The sequence below is a fragment of the Ictidomys tridecemlineatus genome, chromosome 15 (assembly GCF_052094955.1).
Source record: "Ictidomys tridecemlineatus isolate mIctTri1 chromosome 15, mIctTri1.hap1, whole genome shotgun sequence".
Classification (NCBI taxonomy): domain Eukaryota; kingdom Metazoa; phylum Chordata; class Mammalia; order Rodentia; family Sciuridae; genus Ictidomys; species Ictidomys tridecemlineatus.
Genome location: NC_135491.1, coordinates 23566504 through 23581481, shown reverse-complemented (window position 1 = coordinate 23581481; position 14978 = coordinate 23566504). Strand labels below are relative to the sequence as shown.

At 35.3% G+C, this 14978-nt stretch overlaps 1 protein-coding gene across 1 annotated transcript in view; it reads right to left on the bottom strand.

Moving 5' to 3' along the window:
* Znf91 (zinc finger protein 91) overlaps positions 1-14978 on the bottom strand; it is a 37931-nt gene that overhangs the window by 11584 nt on the left and 11369 nt on the right. Inside the window, 1 exon segment of the mRNA XM_078032904.1 lies at positions 6224-7701. Within this exon segment, the coding sequence (XP_077889030.1) occupies positions 6224-7663 (1440 nt within the window). The 5' untranslated portion in view covers positions 7664-7701.

Here is a 14978-nt window from a genome sequence, read left to right as displayed (position 1 = left end):
AGCGCTCCTAGGTTTAATCCTCGCACCCCCTCACCCCCCCCCCCAAAAAAAGGTGAAAAGAAACACTTGGGAGTGCCTCCCAATAATCAAAAGGAGGCACAAAATGTTTGTTGTTTGGGATTACTAAGCCTGGGGCTGATGTTTGCCATCTTCCCCAGTGCAGAGAAATGAAATGTTCCTTTTAATTGGGAAGAAAAAGGCCAACACAGAACTGAGAAATAGAAATAATCTGATTGCTCAAGTCTTTTATGTTCCTCATTCCAACATTGTCAAAGCACTTCTTCCCTAATCTATTTTTTTAAAGTTATTTCAGGAAGAAATATTGCAACTAATTTAATTTGTTTTAACATAGAACCACAAAGCCATGTTAGTAAAATTTTTGATTAAGAGAAAGACTAATCATAAATCACCTTAAAAAGTGATTAGCGGGGCTGGGGATGTGGCTCAAGCGGTAGCGCTCGCCTGGCATGCGTGCGGCCCGGGTTCGATCCTCAGCACCACATACCAAAAAGATGTTGTGTCTGCCGAGAATAAAACAATAAAACATTAAAAATTTTTTCTCTCTCTCTCTCTCCTCTCTCACTCTCTCTTAAAAAAAAAAGTGATTAGCGTGGCATTGAGGTATACACTGAACGGAAGGGAGAGGGATTGGAGGCAGCACCCTAGAGAATTGATCTAGTGCAAAGCTAGATCTGGTGAGTGATGTCAATACCTAAAATGGATTGATGGAAGAGCTGTCAAGATAAGTAAGTAAAAACACTACCAAAGAGGTAACCACCAAGAGATGAGTTTGAGTTCAGCTCAGGATGGGAGCTTTTACTCTGAACCAGTAACTGCTAAAGGTAGGCATAGCTGGTTTCAATAGAAGAGATGGTTGAGAGTGTAAATAGAAAACGAAGAACATATCATAGACCCTAACCTTGTAATACTTGTCAGGAACAGAAAAAGCAACTGAATAAAAAAGACAAAGGAATATAAAAGAAGTAAAGGAAAAATAATACGAAAAAATGGAGTTTTTCATGTCAGTTTCATTTTGTTTTTGGATAAAGTGTGACTTCAGGTTCATGTACCTGATTGGATTTTATTAGGATTCTACCACATTTTCTGAGACCAACAGCCAAGTTATGGATTTAGCTTTCACATTTGTACTCCTGTTGTACCCTGAAAATTTCAGCTCAGGACACTATTTTCCATCTTAAACATTTCTAGCACATTGTGCCAGGCTTTTTGTGATTTATTAGTTGTTCAAAACATTACATAGCTTCTGACATATCATATTTCATACTTTTTTTTTTGAGAGAGGGGGACAGAGAGAGAATTTTTAACATTTATTTATTTTTTCTTAGTTCTCGGCGGACACAACATCTTCCTTTGTATGTGGTGCTGAGGATCATACCCGGGCCGAACGAATGCTAGGTGAGCGCGCTACGCTTGAGCCACATCCCCAGCCCCTATTTCATACTTTTGATTCAAGTGGGTTATGAACTCCCATTTTTACCCCGTATACAGATTGCACAATCACATCGGTTACACATCCACGTTTTTACATAGTGTCATACTAGTGTCTGTTGTATTCTGCTGCCTTTCCTATCCTCTACTATCCCCCCTCCCCTCCCCTCCCCTCCCATCTTCTCTCTCTACCTCATCTACTGTAGTTCATTACTCTCCCTTGTTTTTTTTCCCCTTTCCCCTCTTCCTCTTATATGTAATTTTGTATAATGATGGGGGGTCTCCTTTCCATTTCCATGCAATGAAGTTGATCATTCTGTGATTTTGGAGCCATTACAAAAAGTTAAATAGTGGCCTCCAAAAGATGCCTATATAAATCTGTAAGTATGGACTCTTTTAGATGTAATTAAGGATTTTGAGATGAGATCATATTGGATTTAGGGTGGGCTCTAAATCCAGTGATCAGTGAAGAAGAGAAGACACAATTCCACCATATGATAGTTTTGAGATCTCAACCAATTTAATTAACTTTTGTAAACACAGTTGTCATTATTCACACATAAATGAATTCCACAAATCTTATGATATATGGAGAAAGTAAATAAAAATAATTTGAAACATCAGAAAGTAAGTAATGATATTATTTTTCTTAACTCTGATTAATAGCCATGATAGGGCATTTGGCCCCTGAGAGAGAAATAAAGTGATAGTCAAATCAGTTGCCTGGCAGGAAAGGAATTAAGAATAAATGCTCTTGACACATTTTTCCTCTACCCTCTGATCTCCTGCCTGTTATTCTACTAGCCAAATCCTCTGATAGCCCGTGATCAAGGAGCTCAGTGACAGAGTCCATGAAGATCACCTTCTAGAGACACTGAACAGAGAGATGAGAGTGGATCAGTAAGGGCAAAAGACAGCATCCAGCCCATAATAAAGTAGTCAAAGTATGTATTCTTTCTTTTTTCATTGTATTAGCAATCTTCTACAAAATCAACCGTAGTTCATTAGACTATTAATGATAATCTTACTTACTACTTGAAGAAGTTTCTATGGAAACTCCTAGCCTAAGACACTTTTTGGAATCTAAGAGGTCAAAGCTATCTTCATAATGACAGTAAGACTATATTTATCTTTTGGTTGGGTTGGCATTTGCACTGAAAATGCAGAAGCATTGGTGTCATTACCCACCTATGAATCACGCCAGAGGCATCAAACTCTGGCCATGATATTTTTCACCTTTATGAGTTTCCTGTGTTTGTGGCAGTGGGGGGTATCTCCTAAGAATGATGCAGTAAAAGTCATTAATTTCATGAAATCTCAATTACTACCCAGAAGCTTTGGAGGCTGAGATAGTAAGATCATGAGTTCAAAGACAATCTCAGTAAAAGCAAGGCACTAAGGAACTTGGAGAGACTCTGTCTCTAAATAAAATACAAAAAGTAGGGCTGGGGATGTGGCTTAGTAGTTGAGTGCCCCAGAGTTCAATCCCTGATACCTAGGAAAAAAAAATCAATTATTGATTACAATCAATTTTAATGATGAATGGGAAGTATGCATAAAACATTCCCACTGTGTATCAAGATGAACAGATACTTCAGAAGAAAAGCCCTTGTGTGAATGAGATGCATCCTGAACCAACCAAGCCATTCCCTTCAAGGAAAACAACCGATAGCATTTTTTGACAATGATAAAATTCAAACTTTCTAGCAAAAACTCAAATTTTGAAAGCATTTATCTCCACCAGGATACTAATAGTCTCCTAGCATTTAAAGTCTTTTTAAAAAGAGATTTTTGGACATATGAGGTACTGTGTTTGATCCTCAGCACCAAATAAAAATAAATAAATAAAAAAAGAGATTTTTGGTGTTGTTACCATGTGATTATTTGATATTACATAATGAAATCTGTCAATCTTTAGAAGTTCTACATAACTCCAAAAACTGATGTTTTCAAAATTACCATTGGCTTTCTTCATTCAGTTCTCTTCTACCCTTATACATGCAGAGAACCCACAGAATCAAGTGCCATGAAAAAACAAAAACTGTGCTCCTGGAGAAGTTAGGGAGAAAAGGTTGATTTGTATTTCATGTCAGTATTTTAACATTTTTGTTAGATTTGTGTTACCATGTAAACCTTCATGTCATCAGATATTTCAAAATGCTGAAACAAGGTTTTTCAGTAATTTTTTTGTTTTTAAGAGTTAAAGATATCTCTAAAAATTGCTTAAAATATCACTGCATGAAAACTGTGATTATACCTTAACACTATAATCTCCATCATAAATCTCTATTAGCCTGTCATTTGCTAGGAAATATATATATATATTTGAATGACTGTATTATAATTAATTTATAAAAAATATTCTCTTTCCATGTTTAAAACATTTTATAATCCAAAAATAATTTCTGTAAATTTAGAAGACAAGAAATAATTAGGACACAAGAACTCTCACAAAGTTTCTTTAGCACAGTTTTATACATGCTAAGTATTAACCCTACCCAGTGGTAGGAAGAGCCTCTATGTAACAACAAAGATCAAGGAGTGATCCCCAGAGTCTCTGGCTTTAACCATTATACATTTGATGTATTTTGTGAGTATTGGGGATTGAATCCAGGGCCTCACACATGCTGAACAACTGCAAAACCACAAAGTTAACATGCCCAGTGCACAAGATTTCACTTTTTTGATAATGGTACTGTGGATCAAACCCAGGGCTTCATACATGCTAGTAAGCACTCTGCCACTAAGTTACATCCGTAGCCATTAACCATTATACATTTGTTAAAGGGAACAGTTATTAAAGATTTCTTATAAGTTTATGAGATGTTTTCAATTTTGTGTGATTGCTGTCAGTGCCTTGATTTAAATATGTATATATGTATAAAATATATATACACATATACATAAGCATATATACATAAGCATATATTACATATTATGCATATTACATCTATACTTTAAATATACTATAGATATATACTATCAATATATTATAGGTAGATGTTTATATCCTCATCCTTGACATTTTTTCCTCTTAAAACATATTCTATTAAAACTTCCTCAACTCTCAGTTTTTGGATTCTGCTAATTAACAAAATGCTTTACCTGAATATGAACATAGGAAGTTAGTAATTTTTGAATATAAGTGACAGAATTTCTTTCTTTTTTATTTAAAGAGAGAGTGAGAGAGGAGAGAGAGAGTGAGGGAGAGGAGAGAATTTTTAATATTTATTTTTTAGTTTTTGGCGGACACAACATCTTTGTTGGTATGTGGTGCTGAGGATCGAACCCAGGCCACACACATGCCAGGCGAGAGCGCAACCACTTGAGTCACATCCCCAGCCCGACAGAATTTTTTCTTATCGACTTTTGTTAAAGCCATCATTTTTATTGAAGTTATTATTTTACTGAGAAGAAATCCTACTAATCTGGATAACAAAATTGAGAGAAAACATTTTTAATGAAAAAATTCACATCATGTTATAAGTTATGAATTTCTAAGATTCAAGTAGCATAAACTTGAACTTCACATGTTTTTTTTTTAAGGAGAACCATTATTCATAAATTTTGGCAATGATTTTTTATTAACAGCATAATTCTAGGCCAAAAATTCTATGATTTTAAGAAAGTAAAATTTATTTATTTATTCTTCACATTTGACAAAGTATTTATGATAAATGTTTCATTTTTATATAAGGCATACATTTTGGACAAAATCTGTTCAATGTTCACTACTGGTATGAGTTTTCAGATGTTCAATGAATTTAAAATTTGAATAAGTTTTCAAAATATTATCTAACTATTTAGGTTTCTGGGTACAATAAATTCTCCAAAAATCAGTAGTGTTTAAGAAACATAGTGGTTAAGAAATGTTTTTTTTTTTTTCCCCTATTTGTATTCTCTCTAACCAGTATGTATCCACTGGTGCTGAGTATTGGTGAATAAATTTTGGAGGCATTGTCACATTGTCAATTTTCACATTTCAAAACTTTGTCTCTTCTATGGTTATTGTGGTGAGGATTAAATGTTGACTCTTTCTTAGAGGAATGATACGATGGTCTCATTTGTAAAGCTTCTCTCCAGTGTGTTTTCTCTGATGTCTAGTAATGTATGATATATAATTTAAAATGTTTCTACATTCTCTACATTTATGTCTTCTTTCCAGAATAAATGTCTTAGTGGTGAAAAAGAATTGATTTCTTATTAAAAGCTTTGCTACATTGTTTTCATTTTAGGGGTTCTTTTCTGTATAAATTCTGTTAATGAGGTTTAGTTTTTCTTTAAAAGTATTATCACTTTATCTACATTTCACATTCACCAGGGTGTCTTCTGTTGTGGTGAATAAAGTTTTATTTTTTATTAAAAGTTTTTCCACTTATTCACATTTGTAGGGCTATTCTCCAGTGTGAGTTCTGCTGTGGTGAATAAGGCCTGTTTAATGGCTAAAAGCTTTGCCACATTCCTTACATTTGTAGGGTTTTCTCCAATGTGAATTCTGTTGTGGCAATCAGGGTTGATATTTGAGTAAAAACTTCATCACATACTTTGCATTTGTGAGGCTTCTCTCCAGTGTGAGTTCTCTGTGGCAAACAAGGTGTGATTTTTCAACTGAAAGCTTTGCCACATTCTTTACAATTGTAGAGCTTCTCTCTAGTGTGAATTCTGCTGTGGAAAATAACATCTATTTTTTGACTGAAAGCTTTGCCACCATCTTTACATTTGTAGTGCTTCTCTCTAGTGTGAGTTCTGCTGTGGTGAATAAGGTCTATTTTTGACTGAAAGCTTTGCCACATTCTTTACATTTGTAGGGCTTCTCTCCAGTGTGAGTTCTGCTTTGGCAAATAAGGTATGAGTTTTGACTGTATGTTTTGTCACATTCTTTACATTTCTAGGACTTCTCGCCAGTGTGCCTTCTGCTGTGCCTAATAAGGTATAGTTTTCGACTAAAAGCTTTGCCACAATCATTACATTTGTAGGGCTTCTCTCCAGTGTGAGTTCTGCTGTGGCGAATAAGGTGTGATTTTTGATAGAAAGCTTTGGCACATTCTTGACAATTGTAGGGCTTCTCTCCAGTGTGCATTCTGCTGTGGCACATGAGGCATGATTTTTGACTAAAAGCTTTGCCACATTCATTACATTTGTAGGGCTTCTCTCCAGTGTGCATTCTGCTGTGCCTAAAAAGGTCTAGTTTTTGACTAAAAGCTTTGCCACATTCATTACATTTGTAGGGCTTCTCTCCAGTGTGTGTTCTGCTGTGGTGAGTAAGGTTTGATTTTTGACTGAAAGCTTTGCCACATTCTTTACATTTGTAGGGTTTCTCTCCAGCGTGAGTTCTGCTGTGGCGAGTAAGGTTTGATTTTCGACTGAAAGCTTTTCCACATTCTTTACATTTGTGGGGCTTCTCTCCAGTATGAGTTATGCTGTGGCAAGTAAGGCTTTCTTTTCGACTGAAAGCTTTTCCACATTCTTTACATTCGTAGGGCTTCTCTCCAGTATGAGTTATGCTGTGGCAAGTAAGGCCTTCTTTTTGACTGAAAGCTTTTCCACATTCTTTACATTCATAGGGCTTCTCTCTCATGTGAGTTCTGCTGTGGTAAGTAAGGCTTTCTTTTCGAATGAAAGCTTTTCCACATTCTTTACATTTGTAGGGCTTCTCTCCTGTGTGAGTTCTGCTGTGGTAAGTAAGGCTTTCTTTTCGACTGAAAGCTTTTCCACATTCTTTACATTTGTAGGGCTTCTCTCCAGTATGAGTTCTGCTGTGGTAAGTAAGGCCTTCTTTTCGACTGTAAGCTTTTCCACATTCTTTACATTTGTGGGGCTTCTCTCCAGTATACATTCTCTGGTGGTAAACATGGTCTGAATTTTTATATGACTTCTGTTGTTCACTCTCACTTGTCGTTTTCCATATTTTATTTTGTTGTAAATAGTCAATATTACAACTTGTATATTTTCCACTTATCACTTTGTGAAATATATGTTTTATGCCTTTTTCTGGTGAATATTCTTGGGTATCTTGAGGAGTCAGGGCAAGGAAGGCAAAGTTTCTATAGTTCTCTAACATCACATCTTTATATAAGTTTTTCTGAGCAGGTTGAAGGCATTCCCACTCTTCTTGAGTAAAATCAATGGCTATATCCCTGAATGTTAACAGTACCATTTCCTGGCTCTCAGGGTTCTCAGCATTCTCCCTGTGGTTTGTTTTCAGATTCTGCATTGCACAGAAACCTGGGCTCCAGATCCAGGACAGAAAGCCTACAAAAAGTTTGAAAAAATGGCGGGCTTCAGACACAAAGGGAACAGCCAATTTATCTTTAATTCTAATAGTTATTCAGAGAAAAATAAAATAATGACTTAAATTACTTTTTCATATCGAATTAAATTTAAACCACTTGATTTCAAGCCTTGAAATCTAAGTCATAATTATGACAAAGTCAGTTCTCCTGAAGTTATATTAACAATATTAACACATTGTAAAAGAATAGTATTAAATTTTCTTTATAAATCAAAGTAGACAGTAAATACTATCCTTAATGTGGAAAAACAGACATGCAAAAATAATCAGGAAATTTTTTTTTTATCTAGCAGTGATAAGCAATAACCCCATCAAACATTAAATTTTGTATAAGCTCTCTAAAATTAAAACAATATAATGCTGCCCACAAATAGACCAAAAAATATAGAATGAAAGAAATTACAGAAATAGACTTGACTCAAATGTGGCATTACTATGGAATAAAATTGCTATCAATTCATTGGGAAAAATATGGACTTTTTAATTGGTGCGACTGGAACAAATTGTTAAGACATCTGGAAAAAGATAAATTGAGATTATTATTCCATATTAAACAAAATAATAAACCCAAATGGATAAAGAATGTAAAAAACAATAACAAGTAAGCAAAAACAGAAATCATATTAAAGTAAAGCATAGGTACATATATTACTCTGAGCATAGGAAATAACACTCCATTTCTCAAAATTCAGATATAATAAAAGAATATTAATAGTTTGACAACATTAAAAGATTTCTTATGGGTAAAAAATTCATTCTGATCCAAAAGCAAAGTCACAAGACAACTGTCAAACTGGGGGGAAATATTTACAACATTCATCACAGGTAAAAGACTAATAACCATATTATATACAGGTATTTTTAAATCTAAGAATTTAAAAGACCAGACTTCTAATAGAAAACAGGGCAACAGAGAACATAAAAAAAAAAACAACTACAATGAAAACAAAATTTAAAAAGACATAAACATATGAAATAATGTTTACTCTCACATTTTAGTTAAAGCAATGGATCTGACATTATTCACAGTATTCATATACATATTCATGACGTACCATTTTTATTTTTTTTTCATGTTTATGCTCTGCTAGGTATCCATCTCAGGTATCTATCATCTATGCTAGGAAAGTGCACTACACTGAGCCACATCCCTGCCCCATTTCTAATTTTTGAATTAGCAACATTTTGAAATTATAAATAGATGCATGAGGAGGCAATGAGGAAAGAAGCATCCCCACACACTGATAAATAGCTATTATTAATTGAGTATTATGTGGTAGTGCTTTACATACTCAATTTCATTTAGAATTTACCATAACTAGTAGGGTTTCTTATCATCTTCTGGTTTAGATATTTAGAAATCAAAGCTTAGAATATTTAAATTACTATCACAAGGTAACACAGGTGGTATTTGAGTGAGAATAACCTGAATGACTCTGTAGTCCAAATTCTATAAATCATAAACTTGTTTAAAAAATGTCCAGGTCTCACACTGAGAAAAGAGAAGGATCTCCTGAAGAGGGGGAACTTAAGAATAACACATTTATATGGCAACAGTTATTTATCCAAAAGAATTAACCGAAGAAGAACCAATTAAAACTGGGTCTGGCTTGACAGTGGTACATATGTGCAAGCCCAGCGGCTGGGGAGGCTGAGGCAGGAGGCACACAGATTTCGAATTTATCAATTTAGTGAGACCCTGAACAACTCATCAAAACCCTGTCTTTAAACAAAATATGAAAAAGGGCTGGGAATGTGGCTCAGTGGTTAAGCGCTCCTAGGTTTAATCCTCGCACCCCCTCACCCCCCCCAAAAAAAAGGTGAAAAGAAACACTTGGGAGTGCCTCCCAATAATCAAAAGGAGGCACAAAATGTTTGTTGTTTGGGATTACTAAGCCTGGGGCTGATGTTTGCCATCTTCCCCAGTGCAGAGAAATGAAATGTTCCTTTTAATTGGGAAGAAAAAGGCCAACACAGAACTGAGAAATAGAAATAATCTGATTGCTCAAGTCTTTTATGTTCCTCATTCCAACATTGTCAAAGCACTTCTTCCCTAATCTATTTTTTTAAAGTTATTTCGGGAAGAAATATTGCAATTAATTTGTTTTAACATAGAACCACAAAGCCATGTTAGTAAAACTTTTTGATTAAGAGAAAGACTAATCATAAATCACCTTAAAAAGTGATTAACGTGGCATTGAGGTATACACTGAACGGAAGGGAGAGGGATTGGAGGCAGCACCCTAGAGAATTGATCTAGTGCAAAGCTAGATCTGGTGAGTGATGTCAATACCTAAAATGGATTGATGGAAGAGCTGTCAGGATAAGTAAGTAAAAACACTACCAAAGAGGTAACCACCAAGAGATGAGTTTGAGTACAGCTCAGGATGGGAGCTTTTACTCTGAACCAGTAACTGCTAAAGGTAGGCATAGCTGGTTTCAATAGAAAAGATGGTTGAGAGTGTAAATAGAAAACGAAGAACATATCATAGACCCTAACCTTGTAATACTTGTCAGGAACAGAAAAAGCAACTGAATAAAAAAGACAAAGGAATATAAAAGAAGTAAAGGAAAAATAATACGAAAAAATGGAGTTTTTCATGTCAGTTTCATTTTGTTTTTGGATAAAGTGTGACTTCAGGTTCATGTACCTGATTGGATTTTATTAGGATTCTACCACATTTTCTGAGACCAAACAGCCAAGTTATGGATTTAGCTTTCACATTTGTACTCCTGTTGTACCCTGAAAATTTCAGCTCAGGACACTATTTTTGTGCCAGTCTTTTGTGATTTATTAGTTGCTCTTGACATATCATATTTCATACTTTTGATTCAAGTGGGTTATGAACTCCCATTTTTACCCCGTATACAGATTGCACAATCACATCGGTTATACATCCACGTTTTTACATAGTGTCATATTAGTGTCTGTTGTATTCTGCTGCCTTTCCTATCCTCTACTATCCCCCCTCCCCTCTTCTCCCCTCCCATCTTCTCTCTCTACCTCATCTACTGTAGTTCATTCCTCTCCCTTGTTTTTTTCCCCCTTTCCCCTCTTCCTCTTATATGTAATTTTGTATAATGATGGGGGGGGGTCTCCTTCCATTTCCATACAATTTCCCTTCTCTCTCCCTTTCCCACCCATCTCTCATCCCTGTTTAATATTAACCTTCTTGTCATGCTCTTCCTCCCTGCTCTGTTCTTAGTTGTTCTCCTTATATTAAAGAAGACATTTGGCATTTGATTTTTAGGGCTTGGCTATCTTCACTTAGCATAATCTGCTCTAGTGCCATCCATTTCCCTGCAAATGCCATGATTTTGTCATTTTTTAGTGCTGAGTAATACTCCATTGTCTATAAATGCTACATTTTTTTTTTATCCATTCATCTATTGAAGGGCATCTAGGTGGGTTACACAGTCTAGCTATTGTGAATTATGCTGCTATGAACATCGATGAAGCAGTATCCCTATAGTACGCTCTTTTAAGGTCTTTAGGGAATAGTCTGAGAAGAGGAATAGCTGGGACAAATGGTGGTTCCATTCCCAGCTTTCCAAGGAATCTCCATATTGCTTTCCAAATTGGCAGCGCCAATTTACAGTCCCACCAGCAATGTACAAGTGTACCCTTTTCCCCACATCCTCGCCAGCACTTGTTGTTGTTTGACTTCATAATGGCTGCCAATCTTACTGGAGTGAGATGGTATCTTAGAATGGTTTTAATTTGCATTTCTCTGATTGCTAGAGATGGTGAGCATTTTTTCATGTACTTGTTGATTGTTTGTATGTCCTCCTCTGAGAAGTGTCTGTTCAGTTTCATGGCCCATTTGTTGATTGGGTTATTTGTTTTCTTATTAATTTTTTGAGTTCTTTGTATACTCTGGATATTAGGGCTCTATCTGAAGTGTGAGGAGTAAAAATTTGTTCCCAGGATGTAGGCTCCCTGTTTACTTCTCTTATTGTTTCTCTTGCTGAGAAAAAACTTTTTAGTTTGAGTTAAGTACCATTTGTTGATTCTTGTTTTTAACTCTTATGCTATGGGTGTCCTATTAAGGAATTTGCATCTATCAGACGCAGAGTCTCTGTTTTGACATCAAGCTCCTTGATCCATTTTGAGTTTACTTTTGTGCATGGCGAGAAAAAGGGATTCAGATTCATTTTGTTGCATATGGATTACCAGTTTTCCCAGCACCATTTGTTGAAGATGCTATCCTTCCTCCATTGCATGCTTTTAGCCCCTTTGTCAAATATAAGATAGTTGATTTATGTTCTTAATATGACACATTGAATTAGTAGGTATTATTGTATTATGTTTTACTATATCAAGAATGATTTATCACCTAAAACTAAATATGTTTCAGGAAAAAAAATGTACTTAAAATATGTTGAGAAAAAAATAATAAAATTAATATGAGTGCTGTTTATAATGTAATTCATTATAAACAGTAAAAAGAAAATCAGGCAATTGACAATTGCTCTGTAAAAATTTCACAGACAAGTTGGCCTGTTGCTGATTAAGGAATTATGTTTAAAAGTCGTCTTCTTCATTCAATGTCTGCATGATTTCAATGCAAACAAAGAAGATATATCTGTTTTTGTTTTTAAGTGGGAATGCCTCTAAATATGGATTACTTAATAAGAGCTGAAAAAAACAATCACACAACAGATGAAGAATTTTCTGGATCACTCTCTACTGCTTAGGATTCAAGGAAAAGTAGTCAGAGCCAGACTGCAGCAGAAATTACTCAAAATTGCAAATGCTGCCTGAAAAGCTTATAATAACATTTTGTGAATGTATGCCTCATAAGGGAAAAGCAGAAATTTAACATAGCAGATTTATCCTTTATTCTCACTGAACTTTCCATCTCTTCATTTTAAAACCGAAGATATTGCTTTAATATAAAGTGCAATACTTTCAAATATCACTGGCATAAACACCATCTCACATCAAGTTTTCCTTCATTTTCCAGATATTGATTGTTCTCTAAAGAAAACATTTAAATATCCCTTCATATTTTATATCTAAATTATGTTTCTTTTAAAAATATAGAAAACTCACCAATAGTTCTGCTTTCATGAAGATGAGTTAGAATTAACTATTACCTGTTTCTTCTGCTAGTACAACTAACATCTTTGGACAGTACATAAAAATCAAATGAAATCAAACCAAACAAACACTATTCTGAAAGGTGGAGAGAAGGTCAAGTGGCTAGCTATCTTAAATTCAAGAAATTATTAAAAATGGCAAGAGGTTGCCAGTTGCGGTGGCATAAACCTGTCATTCCAGCTGCACAGAAGACTGAGGATGAAGGATCCGTTGTTAAGTTAGCTTTAGCAACTTAGTGGGAACCTGTCTCTAAAGAAAGTCTTTTAAAAAGCATAAAGAAGGTCTAGAAATGTTGGTTGCTTGCTTACTATTTAAGTGCCCCTGTGTTCAATCCCCATTACCAAAAACAAGGCAGGTGTTGAATTCTTTTTTTTTATTTTATTTATTTATTTTTTTTTAGTTCTCGGCGGACACAACAACTTTGTTGGTATGTGGAGCTGAGGATTGAACCCGGGCCGCACGCATGCCAAGCTAGCGCGCTACCGCTTGAGCCACATCCCCAGCCCCAGGTGTTGAATTCTTGGGTTTTCTTTTTATGTCATGTATCCCAGACATGAAAGAAATTGTTACACTCTGAATTTAATCAATATGGGTTATTGGTTATAGATTAGAAATTATATATTAATAAAATAATTAATTACTAAAATAATAGGATTAGAAAATAAGTGTTACAGAATTAGTAATGTTAAGTTATTCCAGTCTGCCATAGTTAAAAGATAAAAAGCAACAATACAACAATATAATCACTGTAAGACATAGAATCTAAGTTGCTAATAATAAGAAGAAAATATAGTGTGATAAATGTAAGCTTAGAGGTCTAATATAGTTACACATATTTACAGATATTTACAGATAAATATAGAGATGGATATAGAGATGGATGTAGTGTTATTTTTAAATTGTTTTTGTGTAGACCTATACAAATGAGGATGTAGATCTAAACAAATGAGGATATAGGCCCCCATAAATGAGTATACGTTTTTCTCTTTTTGCTCTGCTAACTGCATTTTTAGCCCTTGTATTTTGCTTGCTTGCAATTTGCAAAATTACATAGGAAAGTCCCCAGGGAGGGCTGGGAATGTGGCTCAGGCGGTAGCGCGCTCACCTGGCATGCGTGCGGCCCGGGTTCGAGCCTCAGCACCACATACCAACAAAGATGTTGTGTCCGCCGAGAACTAAGAAATAAACATTAAAAAAAAATTCTCTCTCTCTCTCTCTCCTCTCTCACTCTCTCTTTAAAAAAAAAAAAAGTCCCCAGGGTATGATTTTCTTTGCTATTTTCTTCCTGAAATACTTTGGTCACAAACAACTCAGGGCTGCTATTCTTTCAGAGAGCACTTGGTCTCTGACAAAAGTAGTCCCTGGCCAGGTAAAATTGACAAAATACAAAGTTTTGATTTGTTTCTAATTCAGAATTAGTGTGTTTTCTGAGTGGTCTCCCCATAACAAAATAATGGCCTAAAAAACAACTTAAAACATTAACAGAGACAGACAAAATTAAACTAAAAAAGGAAAAAAGAAAAAAAAGAGAAAAATGGCAAATGCTTCTTCTTTCTCTATACCCAAATGTTCAGGAAAGAGGCAATCTCACAAGAGAGAACACTTTAGGCAATAATCTTGCTACTACAGTGAAAAGTCACAAGAGTGGCTCTATTTTCACCCATAGCAGCAAAGGCTGAGTACAGAGCCCATACTTCTTTTAAAAAAATTAGTTGTAAATGAAACATTTTATTTATTTATTTATTTTGTGGTGCTCAGGATTGAACTCAGGGCCTCACACATGCCAGGCAAGGGCTGTACTACTGAGCCACAACTCCAGCCCCAGAGCCCATACTTCTACCCACACCAAACTATAATGAAGCAATCAATACCCTCTCCTGTTGAGGTGGTATCAGAAGAGTCCAAAATAGAGCTAGACCTTACCAAAAGCAGAAAAGTTTCTGTTTCCTTCTAAAACCACCTTCAAATCAAGAGAGAAATAAGTGGGGAATTCATATTTCTATCCTCCACTACAGCAACCATTATAGTAAGCAGGAAGTCCTCAGGATTGTGTCAAGGATCATGCCACAGGTTTGTTGTTGTTACTGTTTTCCTGTTTTTATTTTGTCCCTCTTATGCACATAAAAGTTGTTG